This window comes from Neopsephotus bourkii, unplaced genomic scaffold (assembly GCF_033783945.1).
Source record: "Neopsephotus bourkii isolate Nb327-2 ecotype Australia unplaced genomic scaffold, CSIRO-AGI_Nbou_v1 NB_1328, whole genome shotgun sequence".
Classification (NCBI taxonomy): domain Eukaryota; kingdom Metazoa; phylum Chordata; class Aves; order Psittaciformes; family Psittacidae; genus Neopsephotus; species Neopsephotus bourkii.
In genome coordinates, this window is record NW_026901808.1 from 1,303,483 (window position 1) to 1,327,283 (window position 23,801).

The 23,801-nt window shown below is 40.0% G+C and overlaps 1 protein-coding gene across 2 annotated transcripts in view; it reads right to left on the reverse strand.

Moving 5' to 3' along the window:
• Window positions 1-5,839: 5,839 nt before the first annotated feature.
• Window positions 5,840-23,801, reverse strand: part of DUS4L (dihydrouridine synthase 4 like) — a 39,329-nt gene continuing 21,367 nt past the window's right edge. For both annotated transcript variants that reach the window (XM_061366273.1, XM_061366272.1), the window contains 4 exons: window positions 19,917-20,052; window positions 17,099-17,210; window positions 8,392-8,492; window positions 5,840-6,838 (listed from right to left, as the gene is read on the reverse strand). In XM_061366273.1, coding sequence (XP_061222257.1) covers window positions 6,800-6,838; window positions 8,392-8,492; window positions 17,099-17,210; window positions 19,917-20,052 — 388 coding nt within the window. In that variant the 3' untranslated portion in view covers window positions 5,840-6,799. The remainder of the gene's footprint in view (window positions 6,839-8,391; window positions 8,493-17,098; window positions 17,211-19,916; window positions 20,053-23,801) is intronic.

Genomic DNA, 23,801 nt, shown 5'->3' on the forward strand with positions numbered 1-23,801 from the left:
GGTGATCGGTGTTCTGACGAGCCTGACGGACCGGGTCGGACCAGCCGCCGCACGCAGCGCTTGGCCCACACGAAAGCCTCCCCCCAGTTTCCAAAGCCCTGCTGCTGCCTCCCATGACCCAAGCTTTGGGAATCGGCTCCATGCAGAGACACAAATGCCTGATAAACCGCACCTGCTCTGCGAACCGTCCCTGGGCTCACCCCGCTGCCCCAGCGGAAGGAGAAGTGCTCCGGACCCCGCGTGCTCTTGGCGTCACACCTGGAATGACAGGAGGTGGCTGGGATGCAGCTTCTAGTTTGCCCAAGGGGGGTCGGAGGGAATGAAGTATTTGGCAGCGCTGCTGTAGTTGTTGAGGGTTAGGGATAGGGCTGCGGCTGAAAAAGTCGATCCTGCATGCTGTGTGCTGCTGGCTACATTGCAGTTGTTCCATGGTACATGTGGAGGAGAACCTAGCAAAGGTCTTGGAGAGGTGAAGTGAATCATGTGTCCTTGTCACCCTGGAGACTCCTTGAAATCAAAATCAGTGCCAGTGTTTCAGCTAACACCAAAGAGGTGCTGAGGGCACACACTGAGGGTGCTGCATCAAGCAATGCTTCTTCAATGAATTACTCAGGTGTAGATATTCTCAGTGGCCTTGGTTTCAAAGTGTCTCAGTATAGTCCTGACTTCAGGCATGTTGGAGCCAACATTGCTGAACTGTAAAGGAGCTTCTTGCTGAAACATAGTCCAGGTTTTCTAACTCTGAGCAGGCTTCCCCTGCCAGTGTGCTGTAAAAACTGGCTGAGTAAACTGCTGAAAAGCTTTGATCTGAGCAGCATGCGGCAGCGAACCAGCCAGCTATCTGAACCGGATCTTGAAGTTCTGTAGAAGCTCGTAAGCACAGCACTGGAGTGAGTAAAAGCTGAAAGCTAATGTTTAGTGGTAGGACTTAGTGTTTTAAGGGAAGTGGTCTTACGGTTACTCACTCCACAGCGGGGAGTGGGAAGGCTTTCAGATTTTTTTTGCTAGCAGGTAATGCCATGGGGAAATGGAACTAATGTTGGAAGACAGAAAAGTAGCTTAATTCAGTTAGATGTGTACTAAAGCACATACAGAAAACTGAGCTGGCATTCGAACTGACTGATTAAGTTAGAATCCTCTCCCGATAAAAAAGGAGTAGCACGAATTATAGTTTCAAAAACTATCTTGGAAAAGCTGTTGTGATAACATCTTCTTAGGTTCTAAAATTAGTGAAAAGACAAAGAAATCACTCCAGAAGGTATGATGATTTCTAGGTTAATCATTAAGGCAAAGAATAATAGCAAAAGCATTTGCAGGATCCCAACAGAGATTTACAACCTAAAAGCAATTTTCAGGACTGGATGTGTATTAGATATTATTTGCTATGAAAAAATCCCCCAAACTACTACTTTCTTATTATTCATATAACTAGGATCTTAGAAGAGAACTGGATGATATAAAAAAGAATGAAAAGTAATACTGAACATGGAATTAACACAGGAAGGCTACAATCAGAAGATTCTGAATTGACGGTAAATTGCATTCCTTGCAAATTCATTTCCTGCAGCATGTCTGCCTGAATGGAACTGCAAGGTTCAGCACCTCAGGTGATGGGATGCCACAGGTTCAGCAGCAGAGAGTGTACAGATGAGAACTGGGTAGGACCACAGCTATTGGAAAGGCAGAAATATGCCTGTTTGAAGACAAGAGGTTCCAAGACAAAAGCTCCATCTGTGTAAACACAGTGTGCTTACCAGAATTTGAAAATTACTTGGGGATGAGGAAGAAGAATACAAAACCAAACTCAGAACAGGTCCCTTATACAGAGACAGGTCTGTGTGAAATCAAAAACATTGAGTTTCTGAATAGTGATGTTGCTGACCCCACTCATGATCTCAGGATGCTGCCCCACATACATCCCCTTCCCCTGGAACACTGACTCTTCACCTAGAAGGCAGGCTCTTCCTTTCCTTTTTCAGCTTTGGCTTTTTGTTGCTGTTGGTGGTCATTCTGGGTTTTTTTTGTTAGCTTAAAATCTACATCAGTCTTCTTGATCCTTTTGTTCACCTTCTGTATTTGCTACTCTTTCCTAATGAATTCACGTTCATCTTTTACCCAGGATGGATACACAGCCTATTTCCAAGTCCTTGCTTACAGTATCCTTGTATGCTCTGTTCCCAAGTCCTTAACCCTAAATGCCTGAGTCATGTCTGGAGAAGAATCAAAGCATAAAATTTTGTGTTTACTGGCCAATAATAACAGTTCTTCTCTTCCTTCCTTTCACATTGTCTCTTTTCTGTACCATGTTTGAAAATCAAAAAGAAAGGAGTGTTTTAGTACATTCCCAGCCAACTTAGTTTCTTCTCCATAGTCACAAGAATATGGATTTAAACCTCAAGCTAAGCAAGACGTAGAACATGGTCTCACCTTCCAGGTGAGCAGCTATTAAGCTACCTCACCAAACAAAATGATCACCAAAACTATGGCCTTTTCTGGCTGTGTTTTCGGAGAGAAGGGTAAACCCAATCACACTATGCAGACTGATGTCAGGCAGCAGAATAAAGGAAAGGATTTAACCTATGACTTAAATAGTCACAGCTTAAGATGCAAGTCTTGCGGACATGGTTTTATCACAGCTGCAATTGGTGTCCATTTTTCTGACAAGTGAGTTTTGAGAGATGCTTCCCGTTTTCATTTTCCTTAGTGGGTGGCTTTGGTATCTCCTGACTTCCAATAGATGTGCTAGCGCTAGTATCTAACTCCCCCTAGTCACTAAACACAGTGGGTAGGCTCCCACTTGCTAAACCCAGGTGCACCCAAGTGTGTTTGGGAATCTGATTGTCCCAGACTTGGTGTATTGATGTAGACTGAAACCATCTCAGAAGAGTTCAGAAGGGAATCCTCCAGGATACACAGTCCTGGGCTGTAAAAACTTAGCCTGCTCCCCCTCTGTTCAGCAACCCCAAAGCTGGAGGTGGAATAGCAACATCCTTGTAGGGCGCACTTGCAGGTGGTAACGGGAATTTCCTATGGAGCACAATTTATTTCACAGTGATGGACACAAAACTCAAGGGACTCTCTTTTCCCTCACAAACACACCTTGCAGTGCCTGTCACTATTTGCACAATGCCTCAAAAATGAAACAAAAGTATTATGTTTTGTCATAGAAAATAAAATATTCTTGAACTGGGGATGCTCAGTTCTAGAACTATGTTTTTAGATGTTATGCAATTAACTTACACAGCAATGTTCAGCACAGAGTACTGCCAGACTGGAAAGACATAACAGAGAGCTGATTTTCCAGCTTTATGGGATCTGTAAAAAGACTGGTACCTGGTTTCATTAGGGCCCAGATTATAGTTGCTGCTGGGACAGGCACTGTCCAAAGCATGGCAAAATGAGGGTTTCTGTCCCAAAGAGCTTAAAAAGTAAAAAGTAAACTCAGTGTTTCAAGGAACACCTGAGAATTGAGGCAGTCATGTAATAGAACCACCAAATGGTCAGGGGTTAGAAGGGACCTAAAGTATCTAGTTCCAACCTCCCTGCCATGGGCAGGGACATCTTCCACTAGAGCAGGTTGTGCAATGCCCCATCCTACCTGGCCTCGGACACTGCCAGGGATTTGGAAAAACAAATGTAATTTCGATGCTGAGTGAAAAGCAGAGCTTTCACCCTTCAGAACAAGCTAGGAAAGCACATCCATGAAGCTATGCAGCTAGGGATACTGTGGCAGCAAATACAGGGAGTGCTAATGCAAGAGGACATTTAAAGATATGTTTGTTGCAAAAATAGAAGGATGGAAAAATATCCTGCCTAGCTAAGACTGCTTTCATCTAAGGAAACACCAAAGCATGTAGCTAGGTCTGTTAATATTCAGGTCAGTTCTCATGCACCTACCATGACCTCACTGCTTTCTTGACTCAGCAGAAAAAGGAATTTATGAAAAAACATGAAAACACATCTCAATTTTTATTTTTAATTTACTATCAATTAAATCTGTGCAAATGTTTTTACAATTAATACTCTTTCCTATGCTTCCCCACCAAAGTACTGAAAACGCACATTCCTACTTTTGTAAAGAGGGAAAAAAGTTCCAAAACCAGGCAATTACTTGGACATTATTTAGAGTATAAAGAGCTCTAAATTCTTACTTCTGGAGACATACCCAGAATTAAATCAACTGCCAAACAGGAAGTGATTTTTATTCCATCAGTATTAATGGATATTTAATTCTTTTTCCCAGCTCTTTCCTACAAAACAGGCAAACCTGACCAAAATCTGGCCAAACAGCCTGAAAGCCCAGGAGTTGAAACCATGAAATTGGACCCACTCATTCCTTGTATATCTACCATAACTTAAACCTTATCAACCCAGGCTCCTGCAGGCTCTGAACTTAAGCATTATGAAACAATGCAAATGTAAACTATCCTAAAGGATCTGCCATCTACTGAAACACTGCCTAGACCTCAGCTTTTACAAAAGAACCGTGCTCCTTCCAAGAATACAGTTCTACAAAGCAAATGGTACAAAATACTTTCAACTTGAGTAACAAAAGATAGCTTTCATGTGAACAAACCTGGGGCTCATATGAGCTGAGTATACAATAATGCAACTCAGTCAAATGTGTGTGACCATGTGCAAGAGACAAGTATAAAGATGATGATGGTCATATTCTACTGTGAGAGGGAAATCTGGTGATACAAATAACAAATGTGACAGAAAAAATGACTGGAGGCAAAGCAAAATGTCTGTGGGTAATTTTTAGTTAAGGAGATTCTCTGGACTGGCACGTAGGGCCTTTGGGTTTAAGCTGTTGTCTTTCACTCTCTCAACAAGCAGATCTCCCCACCTTCCAAGCAGTCAGCAGGAAGCTAGGCTGAGGTGACTGATCCAGTTACAGAGGGCAGTGTCTGAGTACCACATGCTAAAGGCATGCGGCGCATTCAAAAATACCAGGCAACATTTGAGCTCCTAGGGAGCAGTACATACCACCACACACTCCTTCCCACTTCCATCATGCTCTAGAGCAAAAAGGACTATGAAGCATTTGGACTTCCCTCTCAAGAAGTATCGATTCTACCAGTGCATTCATATTACCTGTTGTTTTGTTCCACGGTATTTTTTCTAAGATAAATTTTTAGGGATGAATAGCGAGTGCATGATGTCTTTCATTGTACATAGCTAATTATCTACCTACTTATTTACTTCTATTATGGGAAGAAATGGTTGGAATTTAATGACCAAACACCCATAAATAAGTAATTTTGCTTTTGTTCTGGGCCTTAAATTAAGAAGAAACAGGCAAGTTGAGTTCTGTTTCTAAAGCCAGCACTTACTGCTGTACCTCTAAGGCTTCCAAACATAGTCTCAAGTTCAGACTGGAGAGAACACTCTGCCATAAGTTTTAATATTTCAGAAAGAGGCTGGGGAGGGAAAAAGGAATGCATTCAACTACATCACCAAGAGCTGTGCGTATGCAGGCTTAAATATGCCTATGAATGTTTTGATCTGAATAAACAAATCTCCAGTGTTGTGGAATCTCCAAGAACACATTCTGTACTACTTCACCAAGCTGAAGTATTTTTTTAACAAACATATACATTCTTATTTAATATGCAATGCTAGTATGATTTAAAGAACTTCACAGTCCACATTTAAATTCTAAGCTAAACAAATCCTATTTCCAGAGCAATCAAAACTAACCTCATGAAGAAGGTGGGGCTTCAGGAAAAGTTAAATATCACCAGGTTAGAAGTGTATTTCTTTCTTTGTGCATACGTCTATTAAATCTGATGACATAGTATATTGAGAGATTTATATGAATAAACCCGGAAACTCATGAACTTAAACAACACTTTTAATACAACATATCCAACTTTCAAATAAAAACTGAAACAAACTGACAAAAAAGAAACTCAAACCAATTTGCTGAATGCCAGGAAGGGCTTATGCGAAACAGTGCACATTTATTTGAGGTATCGTATCCATGAAAACAAAACAAAACAAACCCAACTATCTACACTTAAAAAGAATTTTTACTTAGCAAGGCAAAAGAAGTTAGGTGGCACGTACAAAGTAAACGGATGTAAACAGTGTAAAACTACAGAATTATAACACCAACCAACCCAAAATTTTCATAATGAAAATTGAAATAACATGATATATTGAAGAACAATAAACCAGAGGCATGCAAAAACATCATTTGTTAAAATACACTCATCCACATGGCTAAGTGAAGTCACAAGCCGGTGAGATAGATGGAAAACTACATTTCTAAATCCTTCCTTATTTTCCTTAGACTGATTGTCATTCAGTTTTACACTCAAGTGGAATGGCTGATGAAAAGCTTTCAGCCTTCTTCAATCCACTGGTAACTGATTTTTCGAGGACTTCAAACAGGTGTTGCAAAGGAGGTTTAGGTAATTGTGTCTTTATGATAATAGTGCGATATACGACCTTGCTCAAATGCTACAAGCAAATGGTGCAGGATATCTTACCACTGTGTAAGGCAAAAAACTTGGAGAACAGTCAAGTTGCTCCCAATGGAATTGAAAGATTTTTGAGTTTCTCCTCACAAGAGCAGCGAGGTATGGTAAACTGGGTAAGCCACTTAACGTTTTATTTGCAACACAGAATATTTTGGCAATCAGGATATATTAGAGGAATTGGAATAGTGACCTGCAGTGCATGTGCTTTCCAGAAAAATCAAGTTTAGTTTCAAGAAAACACTGGAAGCCTGAACAGCACAAGGCTCTTCTCATTGAAGCAACTGTACTGATGCCATCTGTCTTGAATGCACCTACAGGTCTTTCTTGTCTTCCTCTTTATTTAAACTGCCCTGAAAAGAGACCGATTAGAATAATATTTTATGTTTGGAAAAATCAGAATCCATTGACTCAAAATGACACATTTTGCCCCCTTGCAGTCACACTGGATTTTTTCACTACACACCCTTCAAAGATGTAGTCCCATCAACACTACCCCACGTAACACATGTGCTTCTGGTCCTGGTACAATAAGCAGCCTACTTCTGCTTCCTGTTCGCATTACAGCTGAACCATGCAACAAACTCGGCAGAAAACGTTTTCTGCTATCAACTGATTTATCTTCAGGAGTTGCATCTACTATGTACTCAGTACCTTCTGTTCTTCCCATCAGAGGTAAACACAGAAAGTTGTAAGGATGTGTGTTCTAGACCACAAGACTGTTAGAAATGCAGCAGGACTACTATGGCTCATTACACAGGGAAGCACAACAAGGATAGGACATGGACGGTGGTCTTAATTCAAACACAGATGTCAGTTGAGCAATCTCTGTGAGAACATAGAGTGCGACTGGGAATCGGCAAGTAGCTTCATGGAGTACAGGAAACATAACCAGATCAAATTTGCCTTTTTAATTAATACAGGACTAACCAATCAACCACTCTTCTTGAAAGCAGGTCACCACAATTTTAACATCAATCATTTCTTTTCTCCCAAGATCATTACTTGTAAACAGGCTAACTTTTAGTGTTACTGAATTTTGGTTGAATTTTGAGACAGATGTTAGGTATGGAACATTCAAACACTGGTCAGACAACCAATACATAATTACTTTACATATTATGTGTATTAAAGCCATGGACATACGCAAAGCTAATCAAACTGCTAATTCAGCTTTTTGCTTGCTATGTTGAGGGTCTTTTTCTGTGCTTGTTTTGTACTTCAGTTTGAATTTTTATCATAGCCTATTTTTAGCCTAGGCTGGTTTTTTATTTTTCTCCTCCCTCCCTCCCCTGCATCAACAGTTTTGCAAGATTTATAACCCAGTATTGCAAAAGCATGTTTAAAGAGCAAATAAAATAAATTATAAATGATGTATATACCACACACACACACACATCCTATTGTTGTCTTACAAGATTTCAGTATGATCATCACATGCAAAACTATCTGAATGTTATTTCATGAGTGACAGCAAAATAGAGGCTAATGACAACTTGAACTTTATCACCTAAAGTGGAAAAAAGAAAGTACTAATAGCTTTGCCATCCAGTCATTGAAAAATAAAATTCTACTATTTTAATGAAGCTTAAGGAGTTTAAGTTACCTGCCCATTGTAACTTTATGCTATACAGGGAGGTTGTGAATGCCCCATCCCCGGCAGTGTTCAAGGCCAGGTTGGACAAGGCCTTGGGTGATAAGATTTAGAGCAAGGTGTCCCTGCCCATGGCAGGGGGGGTTGGAACTTGATGATCTTAAGGTCCTTTCCAACCCTAACTATTCTATGGTTCTATGATTCTATACTAAAGATTTTTGTAGATTCTCCTGTGTAACACCCCCAAGAAGCAGAATTTTGCTGGTATGATTTCAGAACATTGTGCTCATATAGTGATCCAGAACCACCTACCTGAAGCTGTTCATATTCTTTCATCAGATTATCATATTCTCTTTTAAGGCCTTCAGACTGCTTTTTAACTGCAGCCACTTCGATATTTGCCTTATGGAGAGCTGTAAAATACAGGAATTAGTGGTTTAATTATTACTTGTACTCCCTCCAGTTCCTCAGAGCCCTAGTTATGTATTTGGGCTCCATTGCACTTGACAGTCCTTCCTCTAAAAATCCTTAAATTTAAAACAAAGCATCACATATGGACACAGCAAGAGATGTATGGGACAGGGAGGGGAAAAAAGAATTACTTGTGTTCAGAAATAATTGCACAAGGAATAGAAAGGGCTGTAAGAAAAGTAAGGGCAAGACCAATAAGCTGCTGACAAAGATGAAAAGTTAGTGATGACTACAGTGTTCTGCCACATTGCATAAGACAGTTCTAGAAAAGCAAAATTCTACAACTACAAAACTAAAACTGTCAGCCCTCTTAAAACAATGAGGGAACTCAAAACACTGGGCAAGATTTTAGCAAAGCAGCTGTCTAACATCTGGAGGAGGGGGCGGAAAAGAGAGAATACATAATTATAGGAGCTCAGGCCCCTCTTTTTCACTCTTACATATTTTACTGTGTATGAGTTAATTCATTAGAAGCTTCACTTTACAGAAGAGAAGGCAGAAATGGTGGTGTAGGACAGACAACTGTGAACAGGTTTTTAACATAAGAAAAATTATTACCGTGTTCCCAATCTCAACAGCAATAAATGAGAGCATGTCTATACTGCAGCACAAAACAGCCTAGGACTCTACAGAGGCTAATCTACAATTCAGGGTAAATCATCACAGTTTCATAAAGCCGTTACTCCTAAGCTGTAATGTAAGCATTTAAGTAAGGTCATTTAGGCATTTTTATATTCCTCTGCTATATGTATCTTGGGTTTCTTTACATTTCCCTGTTGTAGCAGCACAGGCATATCCTAAAACTTGATTTATTCATGCTAAAACAGAAAAACAGTTAATGACCCATAAGGCTGCTTCACAAAGCCGTATTTAAAAAATAAATCATAATGGTACAAATAAAAGAGAAACATCTGCAATTTCCCTTGTTCCAAAAATGTGGATCTACCCTTTGACTGTGAGCTCTCTGAGACACATTGTTCTTTCTCAAAGACCTCCAAGACACTCAAGAATTGCAGCTCTGTAAGATCCTGTTCTCAAATGATAAGCTAGATATGTTTTCTGTTAAGCACCTAGCTACAAGCACTCTGGTCTGAACCACATTTCTCTTTGGGTGCTAGTTCCTGTAACAACAGGACGTAAGAGATTTGACCGCTCTCCTACATGCAAAAAGGAAGACTCCCTGTCCCAACATTTCTGCTATTTTTAATTAACTTGAATATATAAATTCTCACTTTAAAAGTATGCAAATAATAGGACTTTACTTATTCCGGTAATAGGATCTTAACCTAGCCTGAAATTCTGGTCTACTGAAGTTAATGACACTTATGCCTATTGATTTCAACATGGTCAAACACATTCCCATCTCTTTACATCCTGTATTTCACAACCGTACTCTTACACAGATATCCACCCTTTAAAGAAAAAGCATCCTTGAGAGCATCAATACAAAAAAACATCTTCTAAAGGTTTTGGTATTTGGAATCACCATGATTTGCACACATCTGACAAGTCAAACGCCACTGCATTTACTGTCTCTGATCTTGCTAATGTTTAAAATACTCCACAGTAAAATTTGGAAATCACTCTAAAACAAACCTGTGACAATTTCATAAGCTTCTGAATTTTAAGCTGCAGACAAAAACCAAATGCATATGCCATTTTGCTTCTGCAATAATCTGCTACTAAATTTTGCGCTGTTTAAACATTCCTGTACATAGTTATAGTAAAAATTATCAATATCTCACTTCTGAATAAGTTGTAACTTTGTTATTGATTTAATACTATTTAGCTGTTCACAAGCAGCAGCACTGTACTTTAGTTACAATTAAAAGCGACTGTATCTTTAAAACATGAACAAAGTATCTAAAGTATCTTCAGACCAAGAAAGCAAACAAGCAACTGTATTGTTTCAATGTTTTGACCAAAACAGATGCATGGCAGGAATACCTCACCTAACCTTAGATGAAGAAAAAGTAAAGAACAGAGTGTCCTTTCCACCTGTGTTGGCTATGGACAGAAAACCCCACCAAACCCAGACTCATTCCTGTTGTGGCTGCACAATAAAAAAATAACATTGCATCTTTCACATGAATTCCCCAGTGCACCAGCTTCTCTGGACGTCGCCTTGTCAAGCAACAGAGACCCTCCATACATCACTGCTCAGCTATTTTGCCACTGCATAAACACTGCAGTACAGACCAATCGATCATACAGGTATACTGTTGGTCATATGGATCATATCATATCATATGAACACTGATCCAGCAGCACACAGAAGATGCTTTGTGTGCACAATACAGTCAGTTATTATTTCTGGCTTCCATCTGGCCTGTTACTTTGTCTCATAGGAGGCAGAACAGCTGGACTGTCAGCAAGCAAAACCCAATAGCTGACTGCTCCCAGCAAGCAAATGCAGGAGAAGGCAGGAGGCAAGAACGCTGCTGCCATGTTAATGCAACAAATGAGAGGAACAGTCAGTAAGCCCTAAAACTGGAATCCAGCCTCAGTACTGAGAGGTGGGCTATCCTTTTTAATTTCTTTCCCTCCCTTTCAAAGAAAAAAAGAAAAATCTACAAAATATCCTTAGGGCAGTATACCAACAGAAGGTGTTTATGGAAAACTACCCCTTAAAACACTTAATGTGTGACTGAAGGTCCATAAACTAAAATAACATGTACAGTCTGGGAGAAATAGAAAACTTGTCCTTCCCTTACCACATTCTCTGTATCCTGTTCCAGGATAGATAGCTTACTTCAGATTCCTCTAAGTCGAAGCAGGATGAGAAATAAAACTGCTCTGAAGTTACTACAGCCAAGTAGCTGTAGCATTTCTATTATCTTCTCAATTTAGCAAGAATGGAGAACCAAAGAGTAAAACAAAACTGAACAGCAACAAAAGCAACCAATGATTCTTTGGGCATTTCCCTGCACAACCACTAGTGCTGGTCTAGCTAAATCACTTGACTTACAGTGCTTGCTACTAAGGAAACGATCTGGAACTTAAATTAGCATTGCTCACAATACAAGTCTAAACCCCAAATTATTTGGACTAGTTTAAGACTAAGAAAGATCTCTCTCTTTCAAGAGTTTGAAAGTTGAGAAAGAGCTATTCACATTTAAGAATTTAGGCACTGACAGGACAACGAGATTTGCCAACAAATACTCTGTAAAGCTGGGAACACAAATCCAGTCAAAAAAATACCATGCTAATTCTGAATTCTCTGAAGATGTAATGGTCAGATAAAGTTTGAAAAGAGAAGGCAGGGCCAAAAAATTATACACAAATTTGCTCTGAATACCTTTCACAACCTCAAATGAAATGTTGTTACAGAAGGGATGTTACAGCATTTTCAGATGACCTAAGTGCATTTGCATAAAAACCCATCCTTGCTGTATGCAGTGCCATTCCTTTGAATCAACAAATATGACTATCAGCTCCAGCTGGATGTGACACTGTGCAATGGCTCCCGTTATGATTAAGTAAGATGGACTATGGACTTTGTCTCCAACCCTCCCTCTGACATTAGCTAAATAACGTGAGACTGTGGCCAATTCTTTCAACTTGTATCGCTTATCCCCAGCTTACAAAAGAAAGCTGATAGCCGGTTGGGGTTTTTTGATTATTTTTTGTTTTTAAAACCTAGAGTGCTTCCATGGAGCTCTACACAAACACAGTTTCCCTACATGGCACCAGCCTGCCTGGCAACTCAAAGGCCAAGCTGAACTCTCTCTGGTAGCAACAGTTCTATGAAAAGTATTCCCAGTGTCTGCACTGTTTAGTATCTAACACCTACTAATATTAGCATTTAAGTGAGAGTTGTACATCTGCATATGCATGCTTTCTAGAACAGTCAACAATTAAAAGCTATTTCAAAACCAGCCCTCCAGATGAATTGCTGCTCTCTTACTGTCTCCTACAACACTACACAACCATTAAAGAAAAAGCACTTGTGACGCTTTCTGTCCACAAAATAAACCTCGTTAAAGAACGTGTGGGAGTTCCATCAGAATTTCCTCCTGCCCCACTACATGCTTATGACAACAACATATAAATAGAGAGTATTTTATGAGAAAGTTGAACTGAAGTTCAAAAGCACCTAAATGGCTTTGGTGAATCAGTCCACATTTCACGAAGCGAGATCCTAATGGCAGAGACAAAGAAAAAGTCTTTGGATTTTGTCTCAGTGTGGCACTACAGACTAGCTCGAAGATGCAAGAAGGCTCCAGCTCAATTATTGCGCACAGGTGCTAGGGACCATGGCCATTATACATCAGGTGCAGGTAGAAGCTTTAGGCACATGTCATCTGCTACGCAATACTGTTAGAAGAGTGAGGGGTCAGGGACCTGACCAGGAATCTGTGACCAGTGTGTTCTGCTGCATGACTTAATACTAGTTGGTCATACAAAAGTCTGTTGAGTAAATGAAGCTGTAACCTTTACCATACACTAGGATAGTGTTACCAAAAAATGGCCTGAGATAGAAGGTGATATCGTACAGCACTGCAGAAGTCTCCCTCCTGCCCAAAGGGTACCATAACAAACTAACATGTCACACTTCAGCATTTCCACAGTGTAGGATCTTTGAGCAAGAAAAGGAAGTTAATGCACCAGAAGTCCCACTCCTGCCCCCAACCCAAGCGCTGCTGTAAGAACAGCTGCTTTATGAAACCCCTCAGACTCTGACCTCATGCCCAGTTGCAGATAGTTTGTTTCATTGTAGCTTTTTGCATAATTTTCAAAACTATCAAAATGAAACAGTATCATAGCACCTCCTTTCCCCAGAAAATCCCTATGGGTCTGAGACCAGCAGCCAAACTGGGAGCCGTTAATTATGTGAATCAAATATGTCTAATGCGTAGCAGGAGAAACATTCTCACATCTCACTGGGTTCTCTCACGAGTATGTATTAATAAATGTAATGTATGTAATAAATATTTACAGGTACCAATGGGATGTTTTTCTTAACATACAAGTGTATCAGTAAAATACCATCTCAGAAGATTTCTGAACAGTCATGTTATTACATGTCCAGGTATGCTAAAAATGGATTTAGGTTCTGAGAGTGCTAGCCCCACTGCTGGGTGCCTAAAAACCCCCCCGAGTGTGTGGGACTGCAATAAAGTAGTGAAGAACCAGCCCCCTTTCCTTCACTTCCACAATAAAGCAAAAAAGGGCATCAGGCGAGATAGGAAAGTCAAGTCTGAAAACAAACTGCGCAGAAATCTTTGTCCCTCATTTCCAACCTTTTCTCAGATTTTTGTAATTTCACTACTCAGTCTTTGTCCCGTATTTTCATTCTTCTTCCTACTTGGCCAGAGCATACTAGACGGCAAAATGTCATCTTAACTTTGGGTTTCATGGTGAAGTAGACAAAAAAAAATAATAAAAATATCAGGTAAACTGTGTTTCCTGGAAAGGTAGAAAGCTGAAGAACTAGAGTTGAGTCTCCTGAAAGTCTGCAATAATCACTGTCTACACTGTAATGTCAGAAAGAGCACACATACAGTATTTTCTCTGTTAGAAGTTGTAAATACTTCAATTCTTACAGAAAAATTGGATCTCCCCTGAAGCCACAGCACTTATCTGATACTAAACTGAGGGTTTTTTTTAAATGTGAAACAGATTTACAGTTAGGAGGCAGACTTACATTTCAGCTCCTAGGTGCCACTGTTGAGTTAACCCACCTTTCACCATGTTGGGTGATAGGCAATCTATTACTTTATACTACTATATATATACTTTATATTACTGTAAAGTAATAGATCACCTATCACTCCACATAAGTAGCACAACAAATGTGCCAGACCAGAGCAATGCATATTTGAATTAAAACTGTTCTGTGAAAAACGTTATACTTCTTTTTCATTCAAGAAAACAAAAACAAAAAACAAAACCCCAAGCCCCAAACAAACAACAACAAAATCTGAACTTACAACTCTTACTGATACCGTAGCTGGAAAAAAAGCAGACACCCCGCTTCCCAAACCAGTAAAGTCTTCCCTTTCATACTAGTTTTGCCTTGTTTCATGACAAAAGGTTACACTCCCTACACTCCTCATTCACTTTCCTCCCCCAAAATAACCCCAAAATTTCATGGGCTGGACTTTGTGGACACAGAGGTTCCTTTAGTTATGCGAGCTCAGCAGCATGAAGCCACTTGTTAAAAAGAGGTAAAACAAGCTTTTCAATCTCAACCTTGATTTTGTGCAATACATTATTAACATTTAGCATGCGTTAAACTCAGCATTCACATGTTCAGCTGCAGAAGTTTAATAAAAACAACTGTCAATTTGATTCACATGAAATCTCTAACACTCCTCAGAAAACTGTGTCTATACACATAGTCATTATCAAGATCGACATAACTTAACACCATCTAGCTGACTATGGCAATCAATGTTAACCATGTTTTTTTTCTGTTTTGGCAATGAGGGGGGATAGCTTCAGCGAAAAGGTTGTAAATATTTTCCTATTCATTCCTCTCCCCCTTAACAAAAGACCCAAGCATGCCTTAATTTATACATCTTTTGGATGGACAACAGCCCACAGGAAGAATGCAGCTGCAGCAGCATGTGGTAAATCTATTTATTCCCTAGCTTTCTCTAGCATTCCTGACTGAAAAGCTTACATTATATTACTGTTACATACCACCAGTTAGTTTAAATAAAACATATGCATTTAAGTTTTTCATTGATCCTGTCACTTCAAAGGCAGTCTTCCCCCTCTTTCTTTAAGAAAACAGCAGGAGGGGGAAAACTCACAATCAAACCTGCCTGAGAATGTGAACTAAGGAGACTCTATTTAATCTTGTTGCTTCAATCCCACCTGAAAATAGCTATTCTACAGTTCTTGTTTGTCTTTCCAGTGGACACTGAAAAATGATTCACGAAATATTTGTTGTTATTCTTACAGCTTTGTAGCAGTGCCATGCAATATGAAAGCAGGACTGTGTTTTGATGATAACATGCTATCTGGTACCATGAAAATCTGTATTTTGTTACAGTCTGAACATCTGATTAATGCTTACAAGGTCACTGGCAGTGTTATCTTACAAACACAGATTTCAAATGAGCAGGTGTCGTAAGTATCACAGACCCTGACAGATCCCAATAAAACAGAACCAAACAGGTAAAATCTGCTTCTATCTCAGTTTGGGTTGCCTAGAAAGCAGTTTTGACAACCTAAACCTTAAACACAGAAGCTGCTAACAAAAGTATTATGTTACAAATTCCAATGCATGTTTCCTCATAGACAAAAAAAAAAAAAAAAAGGAGGATGTGTTAAAAAAGAAGCAGCTAACACCTCTGCTGGAGATATATACATTTTGAATACTACTCAAGAATTTTACTGCTACCTCACTGAAATCCTACTTTACAGAAAAAAACCTCAGCCACATTTTATACAGGGAGAGTAGCTTATGTGTGAAAGATCAATCTGATGCGTATTATATTTAACCATGCCAAGTGCAAGTTCCTACGCCTGGATCGGAGGCACAGCTCCAGGCTGGGCAGAGAAGAGATTCAGAGCAGCCCTGTGGAGAAGGACTTGGGGGTGCTGGTCAATGAGAAATTTAACATGAGCTGGCAGTGTGTGCTTGCAGCCCAGAAAGCCAACCGTATCCTGGGCTGCATCAAAAGGAGCGTGACCAGCAGGTCGAAGGAGGTGATGCTGCCCCTCTACTCTGCTCTCGTGAGACCTCACCTGGAGTATTGTGTGCAGTTCTGGTGTCCTCAACATAAAAAGGACATGGAACTGTTGGAACAAGTCCAGAGAAGGACCATGAGGATGATCAGGGGACTGGAGCACCTCCTGTATGAAGATAGGCTGAGCAAGTAGGGGCTGTTCAGCCTGGAGAACAGAAGGCTGCGTGGAGACCTCATAGCAGCCTTCCAGTATCTGAAGGGGGCCTATAAGGATGCTGGGGAGGGACTCTTCATTAGGGACTGTAGTGACAGGAGAAGGGGTAACAGGCTCAAACTTAAACAGGGGAAGTTTAGATTGCATATAAGGAAGAAGTTCTTTACTGTGAGGGTGGTGAGGCACTGGAATAGGTTGCCCAGGGGAGTTGTGAATGCTCCATCCCTGGCAGTGTTCAAGGCCAGGTTGGACAGAGCCTTGGGTGAGATGGTTTAATGTGAGGTGTCCCTGTCCATGGCAGGGGGGTTGGAACTAGATGATCTTAAAGGTCCTTTCCAACCCTACCTATTCTATGATTCTATGATTCCATAAGCAATCTGCAATTGATTCCATATCCTGGTCATGTCACTGATGAAGACAAGTCAACACCATTTAAATATATCAGTTCGTTAATAATTACTATTTAACCAAGGTGTTCAAATTACACTGTACACATTTTCAGAATGAAAGCATTTACTAAAATACAGGGATGGCAATTGTATGTTTTTCCAGTTCCCACTCAAATGTGAAGAAACCTCAAGTACTCTGTAAACTGATGGAGTTAATGAATACTATACCTGGAAAAATTTTTGACATCCAGTGTTAAAATCAGCTTTTTCTTAATTGCAAAGAAATCCTAACCAATACTTACCATTTGATGTCTTCTGTAACTCTGCTTTCAGAAGTTCAACTTCCTTCCTCAACTTTTCATTAGTTGCGTCTGTTAACTCTTTCTTTGCACCATTTCCTTTTTCACTCAAGGCCTATTAAGAACAACAATTGCTACAGTTAATTCTGCTTTCATTAGTCTGACATTAATGTCAAAAAGCCAGAGAACATCCACCTTGATCTTGCAAAGTGACAGTTTCTATCAAATGCCAACATGACACAGGCAGATACTCAGTCATTGGAGACTAGGGGAGGATGGAGGGGAAGAATGCTCAATGCTTTAAGTTGATACTAATGGCATACTTGTAGTAGTATGGCATTATCTCCTGTCTAAGAGTTAAACCATGTCGGAGTACTCTGTATCTCTGCATCAAGCCCACAACTTCTGTTTAGGTTATAAATGGCTTTTCCAGAAAAACACATACTTGGACTGCAAGTGACAGAACACTGCCATGTTTACCTGAAATTTGCTCTAACAGTTTATTTTGATTTAAATCATGTAATACATTATAAATCCCCCCTCGTAGGTTTGCAGCTACTTCTTCAATCAGAATGCCTCAAAAATCAGATTAGATTTCCACTGAAATTAAAACAAACAAACAAACAAAAACAAACGAAACAAAAAAACCCCAAAAAAACAAAACCCCCCAAAAACACCCCAGACCCCAAAATAAAATAGTGAAGGACTCAGGAAGAGCTCTGTAAGTACTAGGCACAACAGCAGTATACTCCCTGTACTCTGAAAATGTTGGCTCTACTTTACTTGCGTATGCTTTTATCATTAAGGCAGTTGCTACTGATGACTTATATGCTAAGAATTAGACCCCATAATTAGATACTTTGCTCATATAGCTTCCTCTATCACCCAGACAAGCATAATTTGTTACAAAAAAAATAGCAAAAGAAGTTGTAAATGCTTAAAGGGAAAAAGAAAAGTAGAACTGAGATGAACAGCTGTTTGTTAGCTGATGATCTGATGATATCAGAGGTTACTGGGTACAGGTGGGAGCAGAAAGGGAAAGATTACTTTAGGAAGAAGGAAAAGAACTGTTTGTAAAGACTGGTAAACAATCCAAAGAAAAAGCTTTAAGAAAAATTTCCAGAAGCTATTTAACTAAAGAGCTGAGATTGCATTTGACCGCTGTTAACAAAAAGCATAGTCAATTTGTAAGGAAATTAGCCAGAGATTGCCTTATTTACTTTGTGACCACCTTTCCCCTATTAATACACTCATAGTTATTTCTAAAAACATTTACCTTAAGTTCTGTTCTCTATGGAATCTCTATGGAAGGAGACTGTGCACACAGCACACTAAACTTACAGTATTTATACTTACATCCAGCACCCTATATGCAATTGCTCTTGCCTCTTTGGTGCTGGAATGAAAGAACTGCAAAGGAACACAAATGCAGGGGCCAAGCCACAAAGGAACCTAAGTCATAGTATCTCTATAAAGTTAAAATAAACCAATTCTGAACACTTTGCAACTTCAGTGCTATAGAGAGCTGCAACAGTTACCACTGCTTTTGCAAACCGTGCAATCAAACACACAAATAGAAACAGACAGGAATAGAGTTTCCAGTTTCTGGCTATCACTTACAAGCAGCTAAAGAGAATGTGTTGCTAAGAGAATGTGAGGGCAGAACAAAAAGAGGACTTTTGGCCAAATCCCAACAGTGGGGAGGGTGAAGTACCAGTATACAGAAAAGAGACAAATTCCATGGCTGAGGGAGGGAGTCTGAATCATTCTGATAAAATACCAAATCCCCAAATTTTGTAATTATTTCCTAACTGGGAAATAGCTAACATACACCCTTGCAATCCTTGTCTTACAACACCTCTCAACTGAATTTTCTTTTAGTGCTTTTTGTCCAGAATCTGTTATCTTTTTCTGAAGATTTACTACAGTGCTGGTAACCATAGACACTGCTCCAGACAAACAGGAAGGAAACCTGTACACACCTGCAGTGAATTTTATTTTAACAATGTACTAGACTGAAGATTGCTGTAAAAGTCTTCATAACCTGGGTATCTGTACTCTAGCTTATGGTTCAGTCTCTTCCAATAGAAGTCAAACTAACCAATTACAAGAGATTTCATACATTTATCTTTATTATCTCTGCTGGCTTCCCTTCCTGCATACAACCACAACAGACAAATGATAATTTTCTTTACTGTTCTCATAAAAATAACGTATCTTTGGTCCACTGGTGGTTCTTTGAAGTCAGGAATTGCTAGTAACATTCTGATTAATACTACTTCAGTGTCCTACTGAGAAAGGAAGGCATCAGGTGACTGACCCACCCTAAGAACAGTTGCAAGAATACAAACCACAGTAAATACAAAAAGACCAATTTTACAAGTTGGAAAAGACATTTCAAAACTGGAGCAAATCCTATGTAGAAGCAGCAGCCAGCACAAGAACAGCTATATTGTAGGCTTTACTGTACTGGACTGCTATAGCCCTGACCTAAACAGCCAACTGTTGAGAACAGAAAGAACAAAATTAGTGTCTCCCTTCACTTTGTTTTGCTTTAATTCAGAGAGATATTTTACAAATATATTACTGTTTTAATGAAATTTGTACTAGGAAGAGAGAAGTTCATTTGGTTTCCTTTGTTAATAAAATACTACTGAAATCCATATCTGGTATTCGGCATTACATGTTGTAAAAACATTGTTTTTCCTTTTGCACCAGAAAGAAAGAAATGAACAAGCATTATTCAGTTGCAAACCATCCTCATACATTCTTATACAGACACTTGCTGTATAAGAAAATAACGCAAAAAGCTCGAAGATACCTCCTGTGGCCTTTCAATCTTGGCTAGGTATTTTTTGGCTGCTTCAGTAGCATCGTTCACTTGCTTTTCCAGAGCTGCATGAGATGCCATCTCTTTTGCCAGCTGACTAAGAAGGGTAATAGTACGTCTCAATACACTGGTGAAGAAACACAGTGAACACAGCATAGTAATTCACAGCACAGTAATTCACAGCACAAATCAAAACCAAACAAAACCCCCACCCCTTTTCTTTCTCTGTATTAATGTGAAAACAAAACTATAAAAGGACTGTTTAAGCACACAAAGAGAAACATCCAGGCTCATCAATGACAAATATCAGCAAAATAGACCAAAAATATGTTCATCCATCAAAAAAAAAAAAATAATTCATTTTTACCCAATGCAGAACCTTCCTCATCCCAAAAATCCACAGCCGCTGAAGGTTCAGAGACCTGTTTGCTTAAAGGCTGACATGCTCTTACATAACCATCCTTTTAAAGATGATGGATCTCTGAATACAAGACCCAAGCAACACATTATGGCAATGAGTACAATGCAACCCCCGCCCCCAGCCCAAATAACCACCCTGTGACTTTATAAAAGACCTTACAAGAATAAAATTAGCAACATGAGCATATTAATCTTCAAAGTACTCTGTCAATACCATACAAATCATAACATGCATCAATGTCAGCACTCATATAGCACTTCAAATCTAAGCTTTGCAAATACCTTGTGTGATTAGATCTAGGGATTGCCTCTTTGCATCGCTACTTTCATTATTCACCTTGGAGTCTTTCAAAGCAGTATATTGCTGAATCAAGTAAAGGCCAAAGCAACACTGAATTAATTCCTGTACTATAACTATGCAGCTGCTCTTCAAAAGATAATTGAAAATCCAAGTAATTGGCCTTTTCTAACTGAAAACATATTAACAGAACTTTTGGCTTTCAACTTTAATAATTTAATAGTTAATAGAACTTTTGGCTTTTTCATTGAAAGCTCCTATTCTTTCTTTGGTTTTAATAAAAAAAGTTAAGGTCCCCATGTCACTACTTTTCTACGGGTTAGCATGTTTTACTATTGCTTACTCATTTACAGATTCAGCAGTTGGGAGTCAGTAAAACACCATTAATAAAACAGAATCACAGCATCACGTAGGTTGAAAGGGGCTTCCAAAGATCATCACATTCAAGCTCCTGCCCAAAGCTGGGACAAGTTGAGAAGACTGCTCAGAGGCTTGTCTAGTTGGGTTCCCACTGTCTTAAATGATGGGTATTCCACCATCTTTCATGGTCCTTGTTCCAGTGTTTGACTGTTCTCAATAGCAGGAGGAGTACTTTTTACCACAAGTTGGAATTTCTCAGGTTCTTGGTCTGTTGCCTCTTGTCATTCCTGCGTGAATCCATTGAGAAGAGCTAGCTTCTTCTCTACATCTTACCACTAGACAGCTGTAGAAAACAACAGATGTCTCCTTCAGCGTCTCTCTTTCTGGCTGAAGCCAAGCTCCCTCACCCTCTCCTCATAGGCTGTATGTTTCAGCCCCAACCTTCTCAGTACCCCGCTGCAATAATCCAGTGTTTTAGGAAGTCAAAACCAGACACAGTCCTGCAGCACCTTATGTGCCAAATACACGGGAACAACCACTTCTCCTGACCTGCTGACTACACCCTTGCTATTAAAGCTCAATACGTGATTGACTGTCTGCCAGGATCTCTAGGTCCTTTTCCACAAAGCTGCTTTCTACCCAGTCAGCCAGCCTGGGTGCTGTACATGATCATCTTATAAGATGTCAGAGTTTGCATTTGCCTTTGTTGAAGTTAAGATTTCTGGCAGCACACTTCTCCAACTTGTCTAGCTCCCTCTGAATAGCAGCCCTGCCCTTCAAGGTATCAACCACTGATTTGGTAGTCTGCAGCTTGCTGAGAGTACTTTCAATCTCATCATCCATGTTGTTGATAAGGACATAAACAGTACTGAACCCTATACCAATCCCTGAGGGACACTGGCTGAAATCTGCATTATTATCATACTTTGAGCCCAAAGGCCCAGGAATTTTTCCATCCATTTCTTTCTCCACTTCTCCAGCCCATATCCCTCCACAGCTAGGCTATCAGGATATCACAAGAGACTATGTCAAAGGCCTTGCTAAAGGTACACAACACCCACTGCTCTGCCCGTTATCCATACACCCAGTCATCTCATTGCAGAAAGCAACAGGGATGATCAGGTATGATCCACCCCTCAGTAAATCTATGTTGGCTGTTTCAAGTCACTGTATCTTTCCCCTGAAAGTGGCTTTGAGTAAGATTTGCTCCATCATCTACCCAGGGAGGTGAGGCTGATTACTCTCTAATTCCCTATATTCTCCTTTCCTGGTTTTTGTCTTTCTTGACAACAGCTGCGATGTTGCAATCACTAGGACCTTACCCTTGATCATCACAATCTGTCAAAGATTAGAGTACAGCCTTGCAATGACATTCACCGATTCCCACTGCCTGCACTGTGATGCATCCCATCCTAGAATGCCATGGACTTGTATATGCCCAATCTGCTTAAGTACTCCCTAGCTGCATCTTCTGCTACTGTGGGTAACGTTGCATCCCTCATCAACTTTCCTAGAAGTCTCAGAGAACTGGCAGGCCAAACAACAGACCTTACTAACAAGAAACAACATAATGTAAGGTTGGTAATGAGTCACTCTATGTTTCACTCTTCTCCATACCCTTTCTCCTTTGGTCCCCTGCCTCAGTGAGCAGTGGCCCATGTTTTCTTTAGCTTCCCTTTTGTTTTCAGTCCTTCTTATCCCTCTCTGGTTTAGCACGGGGTAAGAAAGGGCCAGACAAGACTTGGCAGGCTCTCCAGGACATCAAGTCAAATTAGCAGACAGGTGCCTCTGTCCTACCCAGTAAACAGTCTCTGGTAACCATGACACTCCTCTGTCCAAATAGTTCGGTGGATGAAGTCTCAACTGGTCCAAATACTTCCAATGATAGGAGGTAATTTCCCTTGCCTGTACCCAGTTCTGCAACTGCTGAACCACAGAGAGAAAACAGCTTTTGTTGTGTTGCCAGAATGACAAGCTTCCAGCCTCCTCCATTTTGGGAAACTCCTATCACTTCTGGAATTCTCTTATTGGCTGATACGCTAAAATGAACCAAAATTGACCGAAAGGATTAATTACAGGTACCCACTCACATCTACATGTTGTTTCAACTTGGCTGGGCAATTACAGTAGCAGTATAGGATAAAGCAACCCAAGGAACACTCTCCCCCTTTTCTCTGACAGATACTATACTTTTTGATGGATAAGCAAAATAGCTCTACTAAGAAAAGTCCTTTGGTATAGCCATTAATATACGAATATTTATTTCTTCTTGGTGAAAGGCCAGTACCCAATAAAGGCCTTAAGCCTTCTGGAGAAGAGCTTTTATTCACAAAAAAAAAAAAAAAAAAAAGAAAAGAAAAGAAAAAATCTATTACAGCCACCTGACAAGTTTTCTTCCTTGAAAGCCATGTGGGAGTAGGATCCTGGGGGACCAGCTTCCAAATCCTCTGTAGGACACAATCCAGCTATTCCTCTCTTCGAGCAGAGATCACAGATTTGTGCATATTTGCTTAACCTTTCTGAAGGAAGCCAGAGAACATGATGCATTCCTATCACTGCTGTGCAAAGCTACAAACACCTTAGTTTTTTGAAAGTTTCCCTGCTTAAGCTTTATATGAATTTTTCCTTGACACTTCTCTCCATACAATGCTCCTCAATGACCAGCTAAAAAGGCCATGCATTACTTCAAGGGGAATAAGTTTGTCATAAGTCTCTGTGATTCCAGGCTTTCCTTATTCTGTGTTCCTCTTGCATATTTAGGCAGTATCACACAGCTCATTGAAGGAATGCAGAAGAGG